Below are 20,842 nucleotides of genomic sequence, written 5' to 3'. Positions count from 1 at the left end.
AACAAACTCTTTACAATTTTTATATTTATAGTACTACATTACAGATATGTATCATGTAATAATAATCTTAAAATTAATAATAATATAAAACAATATTTGCCCTAAATCTACATGTATGACAATTTTTATTAATCAACCTTTCTTAAATCAATTTAGCCTCTACTTAGAAAAAAAAAGGCTGGAAATTTCACTGTTAATCATTTATCCTACATTGCTACTAAATTAAATCCATATAAAATGTAAAACATAACAAACAGATTAAGATAAAATGAATACAAATTTCCTCAAATGGATGTGCGTTTGTTTTAGTGTAAAAATATAAGACGTCACGTCCAAAATTCTTACATCTGGGTAAAAGCTTTTCATATCCACAAAGTAAAAACCATAAAAACCAAAAACAATTATTACAAAGTGATAACAACAGATATTACCAATGTACAAGTAAAAGCCAGAAATAACCGACTAACTAATAAATGCATCAAAACTACGATCCAACCAATATCAATTCGTTAGCACTACAGATCATAATAAAAGAAACAAAATTAACACTAAAAACTGTCAAAAGCTGCCATGACAACAAATGCAGTATACTGAGATGAGTACTACTGAGTCTATTTACATGTATATCCCTTCAGCTTGCAAGTGCATGTGTTCTGACCTGTATATATATAGATGTACACAAGTACACATAGGTGTACGAGTTCCCAATTCTGTAGGGGAGCAGGCTGGCATTTGCCCGAATTAAACGAAAATGCCAGAACCTGCATAACAACATTTATTCATATTAGCATCACCACCAAACAGCTACACATGTATATAGGGTTGCAAACGAATCGCTATGCATTTTTACATGGATTACAACTAATTTTGAAGGTAAAATGGTGGAAATACATGGTAGAAAGGTCAGGTTGGCAGTTTGCCCAAATATCTGTATAATTTTTGCCTGAATTTGATGTTTTGCTCCAGCACTAGGGGAGCAGGGGGGGGGGGGGCAACTGTCTAGTATGCTTATGCAAGTACATCCCTTAGGTGAACAGGGAACAATTTGTTCGGTATCGCGTTGCAATTCGCAATGCACGGTTCAGAGATCGCTACACAATTTTAAACATTAAATAGTAATTACTACGGGTAATTAGTTTTTAATTGACTAGAAATGTCGCTAATCAAATTCTGAAAACAAAATGTTCCCTAGTGGATTTTATAGTTAATGTCCAGTAATGAGTAAAAACAGTACCAGTGCAAGCATGTAGGATATAATGCAAAAATACATAACAGTTCAGGACTAGGTAGCTAGAAAGACATTAACAACCACGTAATACTCATTAAGAGACTGTTCACAATTAACAAAATGTCTACACTGTCACCACACAAAAACATGTATTATAAACCGACAGGATTAAAGGAAAAAACCCAACAGGATTAAAGGAAAATAAACCTTAAAAATAAACAACAAAAACAATTACAAGTCTTGTGCTTCGAGTACATGAAGGTAAAACATTGCTTGAATGGTAAAACATACTCCATGAAATTTATCTGAAATGAGTAGAAACATGTCATGGAATTGTATGCAGTAAAATAACAGTTCCAAGAAAGCTGGTTTGACAACCCCCCACTCCATGTACAAATGGGGGGGGGAAATCATCCCTGACTATAACAATGTAACATACATATAAATAAAAAAATAAAAGCTTCATTTCATTTCAACTTATTTTTGTGCTTATATCCAATTGAGGTTCAAGCACGCTGTTCTGGGCACACACCTCAGCTATCTGGACTGTCTGTCCAGGACAATGGGTTAGTTGTTAGTTGGTTAGTGGTTAGTGAGAGAGAAGAGGGTGTAGTGGCCTTACACCTACCCACTGAGCCCTTAAGAACTTGCTCTGGGTTGGAGCCGGTACCAGGCTGCGAACCCTGTACCAACCAGCCTGTAGTCCGATGGCTTAACTACTGCACCACCGAAGCCGGTGTAAATGCTTGAGTGGTAGATTCTAAAATGAGTTATGCAGTACAAACAAAATATGAATGTGTTTTCCCCAAAACAACAGTTGAATTTTAGACATCTCATTACAGCCTTCAAGAAATGTTTGTTGTTTCAAGTCTTTGTTTTCTTTCATACAAGTTTCTTTCCTGTTTTGTATCTTGTTTTTTATTATCATGATTGAAAAGCAAATTGACATGTGAAAGTATGATTTTGCGTACTAGTATCAGCGCACTTATACATGTAACTGTACAAAATATTGCAAACGTTATAAGGATAGACAAGTTTGTAAATATCAAACAATGTAGTGCATCAGCACATAATTATGAAAACCAATACATTACATGCAGTGGCATAGGAAGGTGCCAAAACGTGTGGGAGGGACACACACACACACACATATATATAAACTATCGCTGCTGCTACTGGATCAATAAAAGTGGGGGGGGGGGAGGGTGGGGGGGCACATGTCCCACTTGACACACACACACACACACACACACACACCCCCACCCCCCCCCAACGTCCTATGTCAGTGATATGAGTAATCATGTATTAAAATATAGGAAAGACAAATCATGTTTTAGTAATAAGTACAAAAAGACAAGTACAGAAAAAGTCACAGGATTAAAAAGCTTGCTGCAGCAACATCAAAATTAATTTTAAACATATAAAAACTCACATACGGGTTTATATGTTTTTGTCTGTGCTTTTGCTATGTCTTTGATTATTGAAAATTTGATTCCATTTTCAGTCATAATGATGGCCCACCATCCTAATACTCAGTAATGTGGAACATGAAAGAAAAAGAAAAAGACTAGATATGAGGAACGGCTTGTTTGTTTTACTGCTTGGTTCACAGTTAAAGTTTGTTTTGTTTAACAACATCACTAAAACACATTGATTTATTAATCATCAGCCATTGGATGTCAAACATTTGGTAATTTTTACATATAGTCTAAGAGAGGAAACCTGCTACATTTTTCCATTAGTAGCAAGGGATCTCTTGGTTCAGATAAATACACTAACTTACAAAACTATATATATTATGTGCTTGTTAAAAAAAACAAGGAATACATTTTTTTTTTATGTGTACAGTCAGTCAATTAGTCATAATCATACAGAATCAGAGATGAAAATGGTACTGAACCAAAACAATCTAGAACACTTTGTCATATCTGCAAAAGTGAGTTACTGTGAGGTTTTTTAAAATCAAAACCAAGGACAGGAACATTTTTTCCACAGGTAAAACAAATAAGAACCCAGGGGCCAACGTTAGTTAGCTTAACCACTGGTCAAAGGAAAGTTTCAAAACCAAGGACTGATTCAATACAAATAATAATTGAAAACATAATGTTCAAACTCATTTTAGAACAATGAAAAGTATCCATACATAATCAAATCTAAAGTTTATTTTGTATCTGTGCGACAATAATTGTAAGGTAAATAATAGAGTGACCCAGGGTTAATTTAAATGTGCTTTGAAAACCAGGGCCCAGGCCTGGAGCTTATAAAGCATTTAGAGTCTAGACTCGAGACTCTAACAGAGTCTGAGACAGTAACGTCATGACAACGCCATACAAATTGTACGCATGTGACGTCACTGGAAATTGAGTCTGGACTCTAAAAGTTTTATAAACACAGGCCCAAGATTTCATCTCTGAAGAATGGCAAATGACTCTGTAATAGTTTATAGCAATCCTGATTGCAACAATTTGTAAGTCATTGGACTTACATGATTAGAATTAATATTTTCTCTAAAATCAATAGTCAGAAATACATACAATCAAGAACAATGAAAGGTGATTTTCTTGTCCTAAATCATGCATTAAAAATAAAAAAGTGCTTAAACAAAGTGTTATTTCATAACCGTTTCAAATTCTATATTATATTGACAACTACATGATCTTGTAACGGCGACCATGTTAGTTCTGTAATTCACCATTTTCCTGGCTGGAATATCTATGTGATTACTTTCAAAAGCACACACATTTTATCTTTCACCCCAACCCCGATATTCATGGCAGTCCAATAAAATGGGAAACACAAGTTAAACTGGTTAAATACTAAGTACATACCATGAGCTAAAAACATGATGGTAAAATAAATACTGAACTCAGTCGACAAATGATGAATAATAAATATAACACTTAGCTGACAAATGCAATTAAATACTAAATACAAAACTGAGTGAACAAATGTTACTGGATACCAAATACAGAACTTAATAGACAAATGTGATTGGATACTAAATATAGAACTTGATGATCAACAAATGTGATTGGCTAATGTTATGGGATACTAAATATAGAACTTGATGATCAACAAATGTGATTGGCTAATGTTATGGGATACTAAATATAGAACTTGATGATCAACAAATGTGATTGACTAATGTTCTGGGATACTAAATATAGAACTTGGTCTTGGTTTCTGACGACTGACTTGTCGACACGGATGACTTCTCGACGGACTCTTCTTTGATGGGATCAAGGTTTGACGTATTGCGTCGAACAGAGCTTGCATTGATTGAGGTCTGTATTGCAGCGGTGGGGGATGGACTGCTGTCTTCAGTGCTGCGGTAGTCCTCGGTGGGGTGGTACAGCTGGCGGTAGTGCTGGTCATCACTGAACACAGAGGTGTATGTCTGATCATAAAGATAAGGAATGTTTGTTTAATGAAACCTCAGTACCTTTTAAACATGTTTATTTTAATACTTGGTTGGGGGACACAGAAACAGAGAGAGAGAGAGAGAGAGAGAGAGAGAGAGAGAGAGAGAGAGAGAGAGAGAGAGAGAGAGAGAGAGAGAGAGAGAGAGAGAGACAGAGACAGAGAGAAAGACAGGCAGAGGAATAAAGAGGGAGAGAGACAGAAAGAGAGGAGTGAGACAGGGAGACAGAGAAACAGAGTCAGAGAGACCTAAATAGAGAAGAGAGAGACAGAGATAGAGAGAAACAGAGAGGAGTTAGAGAGAAGGACAGGCAGAAAGAAAGAGACAGACAGACATCTTGACATGCAGACAGAAACAGAGAGGGAGAAATAGAGGAGAGAGAATGAGAAAGATAGCCAGAGAGAGAGAGAGAGAGAGAGAGAGAGAGAGAGAGAGAGAGAGAGAGAGAGGAGAGAGGAGAGGAGAGGAGAGGAGAGGAGAGGAGAGAGAGCGAAACATGGTGCTGCCACAAAGTCTACTAGCAAAAAGGCAGCCAAATATCTTTCATACGTACTTCCCATAGACAAGATTATATGTACTATGGTCTTTGACATACCATTCATGGGGCACAGATTGGTACCAAATTTAAAAAAAATTAAATCAGAGTCTGTCAAGGCCGATCAATCCTGCTGCCAACCGCACCTCAAGTGAGTGCTCTATACATGCACACTAGACTATATTAGACTGTGAAAAATGACTCACCCCATCATCACTGAATGCTGGCAGGAGATCTTCTTGGTCAGCAGCGGGAGGTGTAGGTTGAAACACGAACAGCATCACCCAGATAGGAACCAGCAGTTTGATCACCTGGTGTTACAAAGGGAAACAAGTACAGAATAAACTTCATGTCCTGGGCCCATGCTTATAAAACTTTTTACAGTCCAGACTCAGTCTCTATTGATGTCACACACATACAATGTGTATAGCACTGTCATAGCATTACTGTCTCAGACTCTATTAGTCTTGAGTCTAAGACTAAACGTTTTATAAGCACCAGGCCTGGACAGAGGAGCCAGTGTGTGCTACAACAGCTTGTTCTGAATGTGCAAGATAAATCCTATGACCTGACCTGACCTGACCTGACCTGACCTGACCTGACAGAATAAAATATTCACTCAAACAAACACAGGCAAATGTCAGGTAAGCCCCACTAGGTGACAGTATGGCTCTGATATTAGATGATTTATAAGAAATATTATGTACATGCAATGATCTCTCAAATCAGATGAATATATAATTAAAAACATACTGTAGTAAAAGCTTTCACTCCATAAATAAAGATCTGGAATAAACAATATTATTATCAAGCATAAAATTGTAATCTGTATTAATTCTGCAGACCGGAATTCAAAGGAGTGAAATGAAAGAAAGGAGTGGGATAAAAAAACAAAATCTGCACTTTGGTTACACTAACACATTTAGGGCCCAATTTAAAAAGCCTGTTTATGTCTTACATACATGTACATAAATATATACATGCATGCATGCATGCACGCATGTACACACGCATGTACACACGCCCTATATGTTTTGTTGCATTTAACTAAAATCAGTAAAATTTTACCTTCAAATTGAACAACTACTGTGATTCAAACCTCAAAATTTACAACAGAAATCAGCAATGCTACTGCAAAAAGCTGTTGCAAAATTAATTGGTATCATAAATAGCCATCACAATATGATATGAATTTTGAGGGCTGGTGTCTGCAGAATTTAACCAAGATATAATTTAGTTCTTAGCTGCAGTATTAATAGACATTAAACCTTGTGAAATGCAAGAGGAATGAAAGTCATATTTACCATAAAAACAACAAAGATAGGAGAATACAGTTCTTGTGTGTAGAGCTAGAATGATAAAAAATAAGTAAAAACAAGTTATTAAAAGTACATAATTACATATACTGGCATGATCTACAATCAATTATTTAGTGTTGATTAATTTTATTTCCCACCCACTAATTTTACTCCCCACCCCTCTATTCAAAAAACACACAACTAAAATCATCTTAAATAATCAAAGAAGAATTCCATAACAAAGCTACAGTGACAGAAATTTAAATCTCAAAATCACTGACCATGGTTTTCCTTAGCCAATACTATAGTTATGGCTTAAAAATGTGTCTGATCAGATTTGTTTATTACATTTCTGTTCTAACAAGTATTACAGAAAGAACAGTGGCATAGCATTTTAATTCTATGTCAGTATAATATTGTGTATATAATTCTAAAACTTTAACTTGCTAGCAAGGCACAACGTATTAAATGAAGACTGTGATAATGCGGCAAAAATTAAACCCACACTATCAAGTACATGGAAAAGTGGAAATAAATTTGCAGATTAATTGTTAAATATAATTATATTCACATACAAGAATATGTATAAGATCATGATGGGAAATAATAATATAGCTTTGTATTATATCCTGAAACAACTCCTACCACATTTTCAAAACCCAATATAAAGTTAAAATTAATGTTTGTTTTGTTTAACAACACCACTAGAGCACATTGATTTATTAATCGCCAGCTATTGGATGTCAAACACTTGGTAATTCTGACATATAGTCTATCTATTATCATGGACAGGAGAGCACGTACCCCAGCCTTTGATATACCAGTTGTGGCACACTGGTTAGAATGAGGCCAATATATAAACAGCAACTTACAAATATTGAACTGCACCCCTTGTTTTCATCACCAACTGCAAAAGAAAATATTTTATTTTTTAAATATGTTTCCTTACATGATCATTATTATATTGTTCCCAACTCCAGACAGGAGTTAAATAAACAAACAGAATTATGTATGTAATAATATTTCTGATTAAACTAGCGGTTATAATTTTCATCTTTTTAAATAAATACATTTATTTTGAAAACCAGGGCCTGGTTGTTAAAAGCATAGTTAAATTAACCCTGGATTAGTCTAATATTTTTCAGTTAATTAATTTTGCAAAATACAAAAATAATTTTAGATTTGATGATACATGTATGACTATCTATGGCTGTTCTAAATCAAGTTTCAACACTATGTCTTCAGTTATTATCTGTACTGATTCAGTCCTTGGTTTTGAACATTTCTGTTAACAGCTGATGAAGTTAACTAACTTTTGAACAAAATCATTTATAAATTTTAAAACCCCAGACACTGATAAATGTTTTAAAAAAATGATTTGGGCTACTCACCAATGATTAGTGTGATATCGTAGAGAAATCCCACCAAGGCCGAAATCTCAAACACAATGATGATACTGAAAATAATACCAATCTTATTCTTCAGCTCAGTATATCAGTAATCCTAGATTGAGAATGAAACTTACTGCAACAGTCTTTGAAATTGAGAATACTACATGAGTGACCATGACCTGGTCATCACCTAGGAATAGCCAGTTAAAATGTTATCGCACGTATGTGTGTTAACACTATATGTGTTATCAAAAATAATTAATGATGTTCTCACCAATGGGTTTGTAAGAATGCTAAATTATGCATCATATGATTTAAACACATGTACCTTACAGACAACTAGTTTGTCACTATGACAACCAACTGCAGACAAGTAAACAGAGCATATCCCAGATACAAATGTAGGAGTTTAGTTCTCAAAATTCTCAAGTTTAAAAAAAATATATAAACATCTTTTCCCAGTATAATTTGTTTATGGTGCTTATGCTTGTAGTGTTATTTGTGCATGATAGAGCAATCAGTTTTGTGAATGTTAATTTCTTTGGATTTGGCATGTGAAGCAGCTAATCAGATGTCTTTAATCAAGTTTCCCATGTATGCCAAATATTGCTGTGTAATTCCACAAATCTCAGTGTTCTCTACACTAGGTGTTTAAAACAAGAACAGATTTGTGCTCTATTCAATTTTGAACAGTTTCTGACTTTAAAACAGCATTCAAAACATAACACAACAGGGTCCCGTTCCACGAAACGATCTTAACCCTAAGATCACGTTAAATGCATAAGGTGGCATTGCATTTAAGGTGATCTTAGAGCTAAGATCGCTTCGTGGAACAGGACCCTGGTATTTAGACGTTTTTAAACACAGAAGATAAAGATAGATTAGTGAACTTCACCTTTCAATTTCGGTAATTTTGCATACTACATTAATCCTAATTTGATGAATAATTTGAGTATTTTTTACCCTAAAAGTGAACGAGATCTGTGGAAATACATGCAGGTATGTCTGACTTTGCATCACAGAGTCTGACTTCAAAGTCAATGTGTCCTGAGTCGAAGTCAAATTTAGAAATTATCATATTTTTACACCATATTTCTGTAATCAAGTGTATTATTTTAAAGAAAATACTCAAAATGAAGACAAAGAACAGGGCTTGAGATTTCACTAATTTGGGCACAATGGGGATTTTGGTCTTTACTGCGCACAGGAATGTCGTATTAGTTCAGTACTGTTATTAACAGCTGCTGTAGAGTTGTCAATATTCAAAAATGCATTTCAAGCTATTTTAAACTAATTAAACTTAAAATGTAAGTGATTTTTGAGGTGAAATATTTAACATGTTTGTACTTAATTTGGGCATGATTATTTTGGGTATATGTATTTTGGGCACAACAATTATCTAACCTTGTCTTTGATGCAGTCTGAAGCCCTGAAGGAATACCAGCTATTGTATAGTAATTGTTTAATGCATCAAAATTAATCAGACATCAGCTGTGATCTACACCACCAAGGCTGCCTAACTCATGACCAGTTTACCCTAACTTGATAATGACAATTTCCGAGCACAATGGAAAGCAGTCATATAAAGTCACAGGGTTTTACGTGCACATTCAGAACAAGCTGTTGTACTGTGTAGCGAATGTGTTTCATGGGCACAGGTGATGGGCTCCTCCGTACAGGACAGGAAACGTGTATGGGTGGGTGGCAAGTGTTAGAGAGCCCGGCCAGGATCGGTAACAGGCAGGGGCAATTTTGGTGGTACTGAATTTAGAATGAATGAAGGAAGGAAATGTTTTATTTAACGACACACTCAACACATTTTAGTTTCAATTATATGGCGTCGGATATATGGTTAAGGACCACACAGATATTGAGGAAGGAAACCTGCTGTCGGCACTTCATTGGCTACTCTTTTTGATTAGCAGCAAGGGATCTTTAATATGCACCATCCCATAGACAGGATAGCACATACCACAGCCTTTGATGTACTAATCGTGGTCCACTGGCTGGAGCTAAAAAAATAACCCAATGGGCCCACTAACGGGGATCGATCCCAAACCGACCACACAACAAGTGAGCACTTTACCACTGGGCTACATCTCGACCCTGAATTTAGAATGTCCCATAGGATTAAGTCAAAAGAGAAAAATTGCGCAATTTCTTGAAGGAGTTTTGGCTCATTTTGGAACAGTTCATCGAAAGGTAAACGGGAGCTACATTTTATTTTGAACTTAGTTTGCCGAGAGTAGCTCGTTATTGGAACCTAGCCTATTGATAGCCACCGTTGTATGCCTCCCTTGGTTGCCCCGAATTTGAGCCCTTAAAAAGGCTTGATCAGCTGGGATCATGTCTGTTCTGTTCTGTCCTTAAAACGACATAGCCGGTTGGCAGGCAGTATCAGGAGTGACAGTATATTCAGATGACAACCACTGCAATTGCCTTAGAGTTTTTAATTCCCCAAGGTACTTTTTGCCTGGGACTCTATTCAGGGTTTTTTCAATGGCATGTTTTTTTTTGTGTGTCGTGGACATTTTCTTAATTGCAGGGGTTGGATGATACTAACCACCAGAGGTCTCTTTTCTGTGCCCAGCGTACTGAATCAAGCATGCTGATTTCGTTGAGTCTGCGTGTGATGTAAAACCCGGCCACGGCAAATAGCTGCACTACAGTAAACTCAGCAGCTGATAACTCCAGCCAGTATGGCTCTGAAACAAAACAAAGATGAAGATATCAGTTGTTGATACCATAAATCATAAAATTTAGCGAAATCCAAATAAGTGACATACATGTATTAGCAATATAAAATTTAAATGAGGTCATCATATCAGAAACTTATAACAGCTTAATAAGCTTAAGTTGTAGGATCAGCTGAAATAATGTTTTTGACGAATCTTGATGTTATGCAGCTTACAGATATCTTGAATTTAGTTGAAAATTACAGTAAAGTGTATGCTAACTAACTATTATTGCTTGCTATTCTTTTAGTTTAATCAACAGCATGTAACCATTGTTGAGAGTTCAGTTAATCACAGACAAACAATCGCACAATTTTTTTTTTTGGAACAGTCAGTTGTAAGTCTTTTTAAATTCAGTGTCATGAATTATTAGTGTCTCGTATGGCCTCGCTAAATTCGCTAACATTTTATGCTTGCTAACATTTCCTGATTTACAGTATTTGATTTGGTTAAATGAGCACTTAGTCTGTATTACAGTAAAAAAAATAAATTTAATAACAAAAATTAAAGAAAAAATAAAATTAAAATAGTAACTTCCCTCAGGGCTTAGTCTGTTTTGTACATTTATTTCATTTGGTTAACCACGTCTGTACAGTAAACAAATATTTAACACTGAAATAGAAATGTTAAACCTATCCGTTTCCTGGTGGCTCAGTCTGTATAGTTAATTTATAATATATAAATGTACTAAACAGACTGAAGTGCCATAAGAACACTGTACACATACATACATAGTGAAGCTGACACCAGTCCAACAAGGGCCTATTACGTGACACTACAAACTTTCTTATTGCGTTGATTTAAGTTACTTCATCACAAATCTTGCATTTTGTTTTGTTGTACAGGAGATGATAGTGTTTAATTTTGACATATTTATATGATGATAAAACTTAATTACAAATGTTTATGCCTAATTTTCACTTGAACCTCTGTAATCTAAACCTGTTAGTTTATTCACTATTATTTCAAAAAGTTCCAAATTCTTTTTAAAAAAATGTTTTTTAAAATTATGTATTAGCATCAGACATATTACAGGAGACTGTCAGACTTGAACGATATAAATTTTGACACTGAGCACTTAGGACGGTAATTTTAAAAGCTTATGAAAATAAATGAGTCACAAATATAAAGAAATATGTACTGATGTTTTACAAATATCTAGATATCACATTCAGAAAAAAAGCCCATCTCTCTGCTTGTAATAATATGGCACCAGGTATTTTTATATGATCCTTATTACTTGAATCCTTATAAAATGACATTTTCGAATCTGACAACAAAAACCATTAACTTACAAAATCGTATCTCTGCACCAGAAAAAGCAAGGAAAATTTTGTTCAGTATCACATTGCAATTCGTTACACAAGTTTTAGATATCGCTACACAATTTTAAAACATTAAACAGCAGTTGCTAATCAATTTTGAATTGATTAGAAATATTGCTAATCTAGATTTTGAAAACAACATTTTCCATGCAAAGTCAAAAGGAAGTTTTGCCAATATCACGACTGCTTAGCTTGTTTTTGTTCACTTAAGGAAGGAAAGAAATGCTTTATTTAACAATGCACTCAACACATTTTATTTACGGTTATATGGCATCGGACATATGATTAAGGACCACACAGATATTGAGAGGAAACCCACTGTCGCCACCTAATGGGCTACTCCTTTCAATTAGCAGCAAGGGATCTTTTATATGCACCATCCCATAGACAGGATAGCACATACCACGGCTTTTGATGTACCAGTCGTGGAGCACTGGCTGGAGCGAGGAACAGCCCAATGGGTCCACCGATGGGGATTGATCCTAGACAGACTGTGCACCAAGCAACTGCTTTACCACTGGGCTAAGTCCTGCCCCTTGTTGACTTCAGAAGAAATAGAATCATGTTATGAATACTGAACAAACTGTACTCACGTAGACATTCCACCCACGTTGACTGGACGTTAATTATCCCCAGTGTAGCGATCACTGTGAAGTATGCACACACCAGCAGCAGAAACGGTAGCAGAAACCTGAAACACATCATCACCAACCAATCAACACACATGTAAACCTGTAACATGTCACCAACCAATCAAACAACATTCTGAGCATCATGTTTTTCAAAGGATATTAAACAAGCTTCCATTTCCTCTCATGTTTATGTCCCAAGTGAAATAATTTTACGTTGTCACACGAGCTTTAGCAAGAGTTCTCAGAACGCAAACTATTTCTTCTTGTTCCAACATAAAATGTCTGGCTGTTAAAACGTATACATAATCTTGGTTATAAAGTAAGTGCTCTACCGACTATCGACTGAGCTAAATTAAACAATACAGTGAAACCTCTCTAAACCGGACACCCTTGGTGCCAATAAAAATGTCCAGTTTTTAGAGAGATACAGTTTAGAGAGGTTAAGTTCTGTACTATTTTTAAAAAAGACACTCTGTGAAACATCCAGTTTTGAGGGAATTCCGGTCCAATAGGGTCCGATCTTGACAGGTTTCACTGTATATATTAAAGAGACATACCCTAGTTTTTAAACACTAAGGCATACTTTTGACTATTATAGACGTTTTTGATAACTGAAATCATACTTTACTTACATGTAGATTTTATTGTTTAGATTATCCATTTCCGTACATTCGAAGAGTTTTTGGTCATCCTGGTGTTTTTAATATCACAAAATGCATTTCTCATATTTTTAAAAATGCACGTGCCTCTGAGAAGTAACAATTATGGAGTTGAGTTTTAGTCTATTTTTAGAGGATATTTCACTATTTCTAAGTCACAGACTTATGTTTCACTCAACTGTAACTTTATCCAAATGTGTTACAAGTTTGTAGATTAACTAAACTTAGTGTTAATTTTCACGGGTTGAAACTATGGTCTGTCCCTTTAAAATTTATCATGAGAACTGGTTTCTTTTAAAAACTGAATTCTAGGTATAACATACAGAACACACAAAACGTTGGGATCCAGGAGCGTGCATCCAATTTGTCCAATTTCAAAGTAGCTAGAAAAAATATTGTGTTTATTGGATGTATACATTAACTTTAATTCTGTTCAGTGGATAACTGACTGAATATTTTACAACTATCCCAAAAGCAAAATACAGCAGCTATTGGGTGTAGTGAACGATATGCAATATCTTAGACTGTGTTTCTAAAGAAGATTACCATGCATATAATGCATATTAGTGTATTTTGAATACTGTAGGTGCCATTTTTAAACACTGCACAGGCTTTCCGATAGAAAATACTTTGAGGATACATAACAGAAACAAAACTAAGTGCCCCTACTAGCTGGTTATGGGTTTGAAATGTTTTGAAATTGGACACTGCATATCATGTGCTTTAACAAATTTTAAACAGCAGTTCTATCTAAAAAAAATAAAAAATACATCCATTAATTTCCAAGATTTTAGGGTATGTAATTTGACCCTTCGTACCCTCTGGCAGAAACCCAGCTGCACCCTCTACAAAGAATAATCCTATATTAGTATATCTTACGTAGCTACTGATACACGTAATCTTCTACCTGTATTGATCTGCAAACATATTACTTTCTAACATTCTGAGCACTACTAGCTGGCTGAAATAAAAAAAAGGTATTCTTCCCACCTCTTGGCAAAGCGTTCTCTGCGTAGAGCCCTGGTGGCCAGTGTCCAGTAGTAGTGACACATGACGAGAAACTGGACCAGCTTCAGCCACTGCAGCACGAAGTCCAGCTGGGAAATACTGCCCAGCACCCAGTGCACACCACTGAAGATTAAAAATAACATTTTGAGTACAACAAGTGTATATGATGAGCATTATTACAAAAATTGTTTAAATCCGAACTTTGAAGAAAAACAATGCCCAGAGATATAGAGAATAATACATGAGTTGCCGTTAGATACCATTTATCTCACAACGAATTGTTTTAAAATGTATCTAATGAGCAAAAGCGAGTTTGATACGTTTTTAAACAAGTTGTGAGATAAATGATATCTAATAGACACAAATGTATTATTCTATTTCTTACATATCCTTAAAAAAAACCCCAGGTTTTAAGCAAATTTTAACATTTTTTTCGACCAAAAGTTATTTACAGCCTTTGAACTTGTAGCTGACTTACGCGTCACAGACACATGATTGCCAGGTTAACTATATGTTACAGTGTAATCGATTTCCACTGTGCTGTTTTTTTATTGGACGTATGGCACTGGTGATCTGGTCATCACCTAGGAGCAGCCAGTCGTATGTCTTGAAATTGTTAACACACGTACGTGTGTAAACAACTATGTGTTATCAAAAATAACGCATGGTGTTCTCACCAACGTGCATGTGTAAGAAAACCACTTAAATTGCTAGCATAATATACTGTGCAACAAGATATCCCCATATATAGTTAATATAAACAAGTGGTATTTACATCAAGTTATACATGTAGCTGTTTGGTAAATAAAACCCAGTTTTTCATGGACATAACAAGTTTGGAGAAAACATATGTGTATTTTCATTTGTGAATTTGTTACTAACAAGTGTATTCAACAATTTGTAGCTAGCAATAATTATCTAATCAGTAACTTATCAGTTTGGCATAATTAAATGATCATTCCATACAAACAGATTTGTATATTCATTTACCTTTCTACTCATTCAGGGTGGATTATCTCCCCTTAACCAAACCCTTAACCAATGGCACTTTACTAGTAATGTTGAAATAAATACTTGTGTCATAAGCAATACTCCAGAGACATATTTGGTTTGAAATGTGCTATGTGTCAGTATAAGATTATTACACGAAAACTACAATTATAGAAGTATCACATACATGTATGTCCAAGTGCTTATTTTTGTTAAGACACAACTTTACCACATGTATTTCCCTCAAGTAAATATTGTACCAGGATTCGGAACTTAACGATGGCACTGGCGGCAATTGCTGTTTGTGAGATATAAATTGCTGTAGGTAGAGAGCATCACTAACGGCACTTTTGTTCTGTCAGTAAACTCCTCAACAATGGCAAAATGTATACATCTGCTATACATTATCTGCCAATATTTAAAATTTGCACAATTATAAATATGTCGATAGACAGCAAAATAACCTTTTAGTCATGTTTATTTGCTGTAAATGTCACTTTTTAAAAAACTGGCATAGGCAGGCTCAAAATTGCTATTGGTGGGCTATTTCACCCATGGGAATTCTTTTTAAAATTGCCATGGGAGACAAATTTTAAAGTTAGAGCCCCTGTTGTACATACTCACTCACTCACTCACTCACTCACTCACTCACTCACTCACTCACACTCACTCTCACTCACTCTCTCACTCTCTCTCTCTCTCCCTCTCTCTCTCTCCTCATTTTACATGTATACCCCCCCCTAAGGTTTTCAATCATAAGTACATACATGTAAAGGAGGTACGGTACATACTTTGTACTGTCTGGTATTAAAATAAATAAAGCTTACCCAATAACACTCTCAAGTGAAGCACAGTAAAAAATTATGTACTGGTGACATGCCTGGTGACGCAGCATATGCAGTCGTACCACCTTTATAATACACAACAGAGCAGTTATCACTGCTAGGAAAGACAGTACAGCATTCCTATAGAAAAAACCAAAATAAACACAGAATGAAAATGGAAAATATTGTATATTATATGTACACACATGTATATTCATACGTAACATAACGTGTATGGAAAGAATTGATATTGGTTTTACATGCTTCATCTTATTGTAAACCAGATTAAAATTGTGACATGTTTTTTTCCTTCAAATATGCACCTTGGCACATGTTCGCAACACATCTAAGTTTCGTGAATGACAGACATAGTCACTTTAAGCACACACTAATCTAACAAATAATGCTTGCATATAAATTTCACAACTTGAGACTGGGTGTGAACAACATGTAATTCACATGCATGCATTACACAAGGTATAATTTCCATCTCTGTTTGCATATTACACTATCTTATTTTCGTTAACATGCACAAAAATGGAATCCTGTATTAATATTAATTATCATTATTACAGTCCTCCACCACCCAACACATGATTAATCAAGATGTTGATAAAATGATGTGAATTGTTTAATTAACGAACACAGATCAGGTTTCTCACCTCACACAAGCTACAGTCTCGAAGCTGCCAATACACCCAAACAGCATGATGTCCGTTGTGTTATTGGAGATTGTGTTAGTGTTGCTAATGATGATGCTGCTGCTGCTACTGCTAGATGAACTTGTCACAGTTACGTACGGCAAGCCCATCATTATTCACAAGCGTGCTCACCAGTGTACTATAGGCTTCATACAGATGACCTTCTTCTAGATACAGGAACATAAAAATTATGAAATCAAAACTAATGCTATAAGATTAAATATTCTGCTATGAAATATATATATATAGATAGATAGATAGATAGATAGATAGATAGATAGATAGATAGATAGATAGATAGTTAGATAGATAGATATATACAGTGCTAACTCTGGGTCAGCAGACAATTTCACTAAATTATCTATTAAACTTTAAAAATTGCACAAATCCAGATATTTTCTAACAAAATATTGATTATTTCATAAAATTATTTCGCCAAATCAAATAAAATTCGCCCATTGTTTTTAAAGTTCGCAAATGGCGAGTTCCAGAGCTAGCCCTGAATGATACATCAGCACATTTTAAACTATGGCTATTTGGTGAATAATTTCTTTTATTTTTATTTTAAAATATTATTTTTTTGACAGTTACAACTTACATGTAGCAGGGGTAGCTCTGGCACTCACCAAATTCGCCAACTGTGAATTTAAAAAATAACTGGCTAATTTTATTTTAATTTGGTGAAATACGTTTCATGTAATAATTGACATTTTGTTATAAAATAACAGGGTTTCTGCTATTTTTGAAGTTTAATACTGTCATTTTACTTTGTTAGGAATATATTCTTCAAGAGGGTAGAAGCCTGCAAAGTATGTGACGTAATTAAGATGATGTTATATCATAACATGTTGTGACGATGCTAGATTACATTATATCCTTTCACTGCTCTGAAGAGTATTCCATAAAATGGCAAAATGGCAGGCGGTACCAATTTACATGCTTTTTGCCCTATGCGATTTCAATGAAGTCAATATAAGTGATTCAGTTTTCATCTAGTATGTAGAATCTGTGTCATTCTAATGGCTTTTTCAAGATTTTTGTCTGAAAAAAATGTGGGGGAAAACTAAGAATGCTGGTCAACTCGCCCCCTACCAACTCACCCCAATGTTTGGTCAACTCGCCCCAAACTTTACTGTCCACAAATAAATTAAAAAGGGACGTCTACAACTTTTGTGTCATTTTATTTATTAATATTACAGTGAAACTCCGCTATTACGACCACTTATTAAATCATTTTATGTTGGGGAAATTGGATAATTAATTACAATGAGCTGTCAAGCCTATTTTAACAATGTTTGTGAGTTTGTCCCTTATGTCCCTTAGGAATGATCAGGCAAGGCTTTTGGACTCAGGCTGGTGTGCATATTCAACAATATTTAATGCACATTATTGCTTAAAATATTGGTATATTAATTAATAAAATGGTAATGATATGAGTTAACTAAACTGTATGGGGCGAGTTGATCAACCACTGGGGTGAGTTGGTTTTGGGGCGAGTTGATTTGCTCCCAAATCTAACGGTAAATTAAGGTAAGAGGGTATTTATTGTAGTTGTTAACAATGTGGTTCAGACTTCAGGTATGAAGGAAGGAAATGTTTTATTTAATGATGCACTCAACACATTTTATTTATGGTTATATGGCGTCGGACATATGGTTAAGGACCACACATATATTGAGAGAGGAAACCTGCTGTCGCCACTTCATGGACTACTCTTTTTCAATTAGCAGCAAGAGATCTTTTATATGCACTATCCCACAGACAGAATGGCACTTAACACAGCCTTTGATATACCAGTCATGTGGTGTGGTGTGTGTGTCACTGTGTGTGTGTGTGTTACTGTGTGTGTGTGTGTATGTGTTGTGTGTGGTGTGTGTGTGTGTGGCAGTATGCTACTCCTGTACCCTGAATTCCACCACACCCAAGCCTGTGTCAATATTTGGTCTGAACCATCTTATACTGAAACATTATGATATGGCAGTGAAAATTAAACTTAAAGTCTGACCATCTGTGATCTGACCATGCAAACTGTTGAAATTGTGTTGGTGTTGCCAAGTAAACCAATAACAACATGTTTGTCAGTTTCCTAAAACAAGAAAACATGTAAATCTATACCTGATGTGAATACAACAATCATGTAGTCCATAAAAAATCCCCCAAATTCCAAACAGGATGCCACATAATTAATTTTTTATCCTTATAAACCAGTTAATAAGGAAATCAATACTTCGGTTCAGGGGACGTCACTCTAATGAGAAAAGATAATTAAACCCATGGTGCTGTTCGTTTAGTTACTCCGTAGTAGTAGTAGTAGTAGTAGTAGTAGTAGTAGTAGTATTAGTAGTAGTAGTAGTAGTATTCAGTAGTAGTAGTAGTAGTTAGTAGTAGCAGCAGCAGCAGTAGTAGTAGTAGTGGTGGTGGTGGTGGTAGTAGTGGTTGTGGTGGTGGTGGTAGTAGTGGTTGTGGTGGTGGTGGTAGTAGTGGTTGTGGTGCTGGTGGTAGTAGCATAGCAGTAGTAGTAGTAGTTGTTGTTGTTATTGTAGCCTAGTAGCAGCAGCAGCAGCAGCAGCAGTAGCAGTAGCAGTAGCAGTAGTAGCAGCAGCAGCAGCAACAGCAACAGTAGTAGTAGTAGTAGTAGTAGTAGTAGTAGTAGTAGTAGTAATAGTAGTAGTAGTAGTAATAGTAGTAGTAGTAGTAGTAGTTATAGTAGTAGTAGTAGTAGTAGTAGTAGTAGTAGTAGTAGTAGTAGTAGTAGTAAGCTAGATTCATACTTCATCGCTGACTCTTGGCGGCGAGTAGTTGACTCGCCTAATCCTGGTAAACCAGTAGAGCTAATTTTAATCAGATTAAGTCACCTCCAGCCCTCCCATTATTTGTATTGATTTGTCGACGATTGCCAAAGCATTACACAGAGTTTTCTCTTGCCTTCCCCAACATATCAATATCAATAAGCGGAGGGCTGGAGGTGACTCGCGCTACATAAATATATACTAAACAGATCTTCGTTCAGCCAGACCGAGCAGAAAAACGTCCGCTAAACTGGTTTATGCGCTTTACGTTAAACCAAATTGCCACATCGGGTACCAATCAAATAGTTCGCGAACATTAACGAAACGTTCGCTGGCTGAACTTGGGGCGATAAAATTGCCAATAAAACACGGAGTAAATAGCGGTGAAAGAGTAATATTGACGAAAACCACAATAATACATATCAATACAAATTACCAGCAATCAAATCTGAAAAAGATAAATACAAAAGTCGTGGTCAGACCACGGGAACAGTTTATTGAACTGTGATAAACACAATATAACAATACATCACCGAACTATCCACACAATGTATCACAGAACATTTCACAGTGTTAAACATATACCGATTTGAAAATCTCATATGTTTATAAAACTTATGTTTTATACTTTTTAAGAGACAGTGGTAAATGTGTGTTATATATACGTATAGGCGACTCTCGAGAAAAATCCACAAGAATGTTGCCACCCTTATACCACTGTAAAGAACAGCACGTGGTGTATGAGCCAGGGCCCAAATATTCGAACATTAGAACCAAAACTGGGTCAAATGCTATCATTGTCATTTTGGAAGCCCATCATCGGATGATCTCAGAATTGAACGATCGCAGTATTAGGGCGCTATGTCGTGTACGATAGGAAGAAAATATTTTATTTAACGACGCACTCAACACATTTTATTTACGGTTATATGGCGTCAGACATATGGTTAAGGACCACACAGATATTAAAGGAGGAAACCCGCTGTCGCCACTTCATGGGCTACTTTTTTCGATTGGCAGCAAGGGATCTTTTATATGCATCATCCCATAGACAGTATAGCACATACCACGGCCTTTGATGTACCAGTCGTGGTGCACTGGCTGGAGCGAGACGGGGATCGATCCCAGACCGACCGCGCATCAAGCGGGCGCTTTACCACTGGACTACTCTCGCCCCCTGTACGATAGGAAGTCGATTAGATGGGTTTTACTCGTCCGCATTAGAACGTTGTTTATGCTGTCAAATACTTGTGTGACGTCATTAAATTTTGTCATTGTAACCTAATGGCAATATTGGTATTTAGTG

At 35.7% G+C, this 20,842-nt stretch overlaps 2 protein-coding genes across 2 annotated transcripts in view; one reads left to right on the top strand and one right to left on the bottom strand.

Moving 5' to 3' along the window:
- Positions 1-20,842, top strand: part of LOC121370560 — a 407,496-nt gene that overhangs the window by 199,800 nt on the left and 186,854 nt on the right. The window lies entirely within an intron of this gene.
- Positions 2,410-18,985, bottom strand: LOC121370558. The gene is made up of 11 exons (XM_041495867.1): positions 18,863-18,985; positions 16,709-16,914; positions 16,050-16,187; positions 14,215-14,355; positions 12,527-12,624; positions 10,437-10,578; positions 7,874-7,938; positions 7,355-7,389; positions 6,489-6,533; positions 5,391-5,495; positions 2,410-4,625 (listed from the first exon to the last, which is right to left on the bottom strand). The coding sequence occupies exons 2-11, from the start codon at positions 16,858-16,860 to the stop codon at positions 4,386-4,388; spliced, it is 1,161 nt and encodes a 386-aa protein (XP_041351801.1). The 5' UTR covers positions 16,861-16,914; positions 18,863-18,985; the 3' UTR covers positions 2,410-4,385.

Source organism: Gigantopelta aegis, chromosome 4 (genome assembly GCF_016097555.1).
Source record: "Gigantopelta aegis isolate Gae_Host chromosome 4, Gae_host_genome, whole genome shotgun sequence".
Taxonomy (NCBI): domain Eukaryota; kingdom Metazoa; phylum Mollusca; class Gastropoda; order Neomphalida; family Peltospiridae; genus Gigantopelta; species Gigantopelta aegis.
The sequence above is the reverse complement of the archived record's forward strand: the minus strand, read 5'-3'. Positions and strand labels throughout refer to the sequence as shown.

Coding starts and splice junctions, on each gene's coding strand:
- LOC121370558 (XM_041495867.1), bottom strand. CDS start 16,860: ATGATGGGCTTGCCGTACGTAACTGTGACAAGTTCATCTAGCAGTAGC. Junction 12,625..14,214: donor AGAGAACGCTTTGCCAAGAG/GTGGGAAGAATA, acceptor GATGTGTTTCAG/GTTTCTGCTACCGTTTCTGC. Junction 7,939..10,436: donor CAGAAAAGAGACCTCTGGTG/GTTAGTATCATC, acceptor TATTATTTTCAG/TATCATCATTGTGTTTGAGA.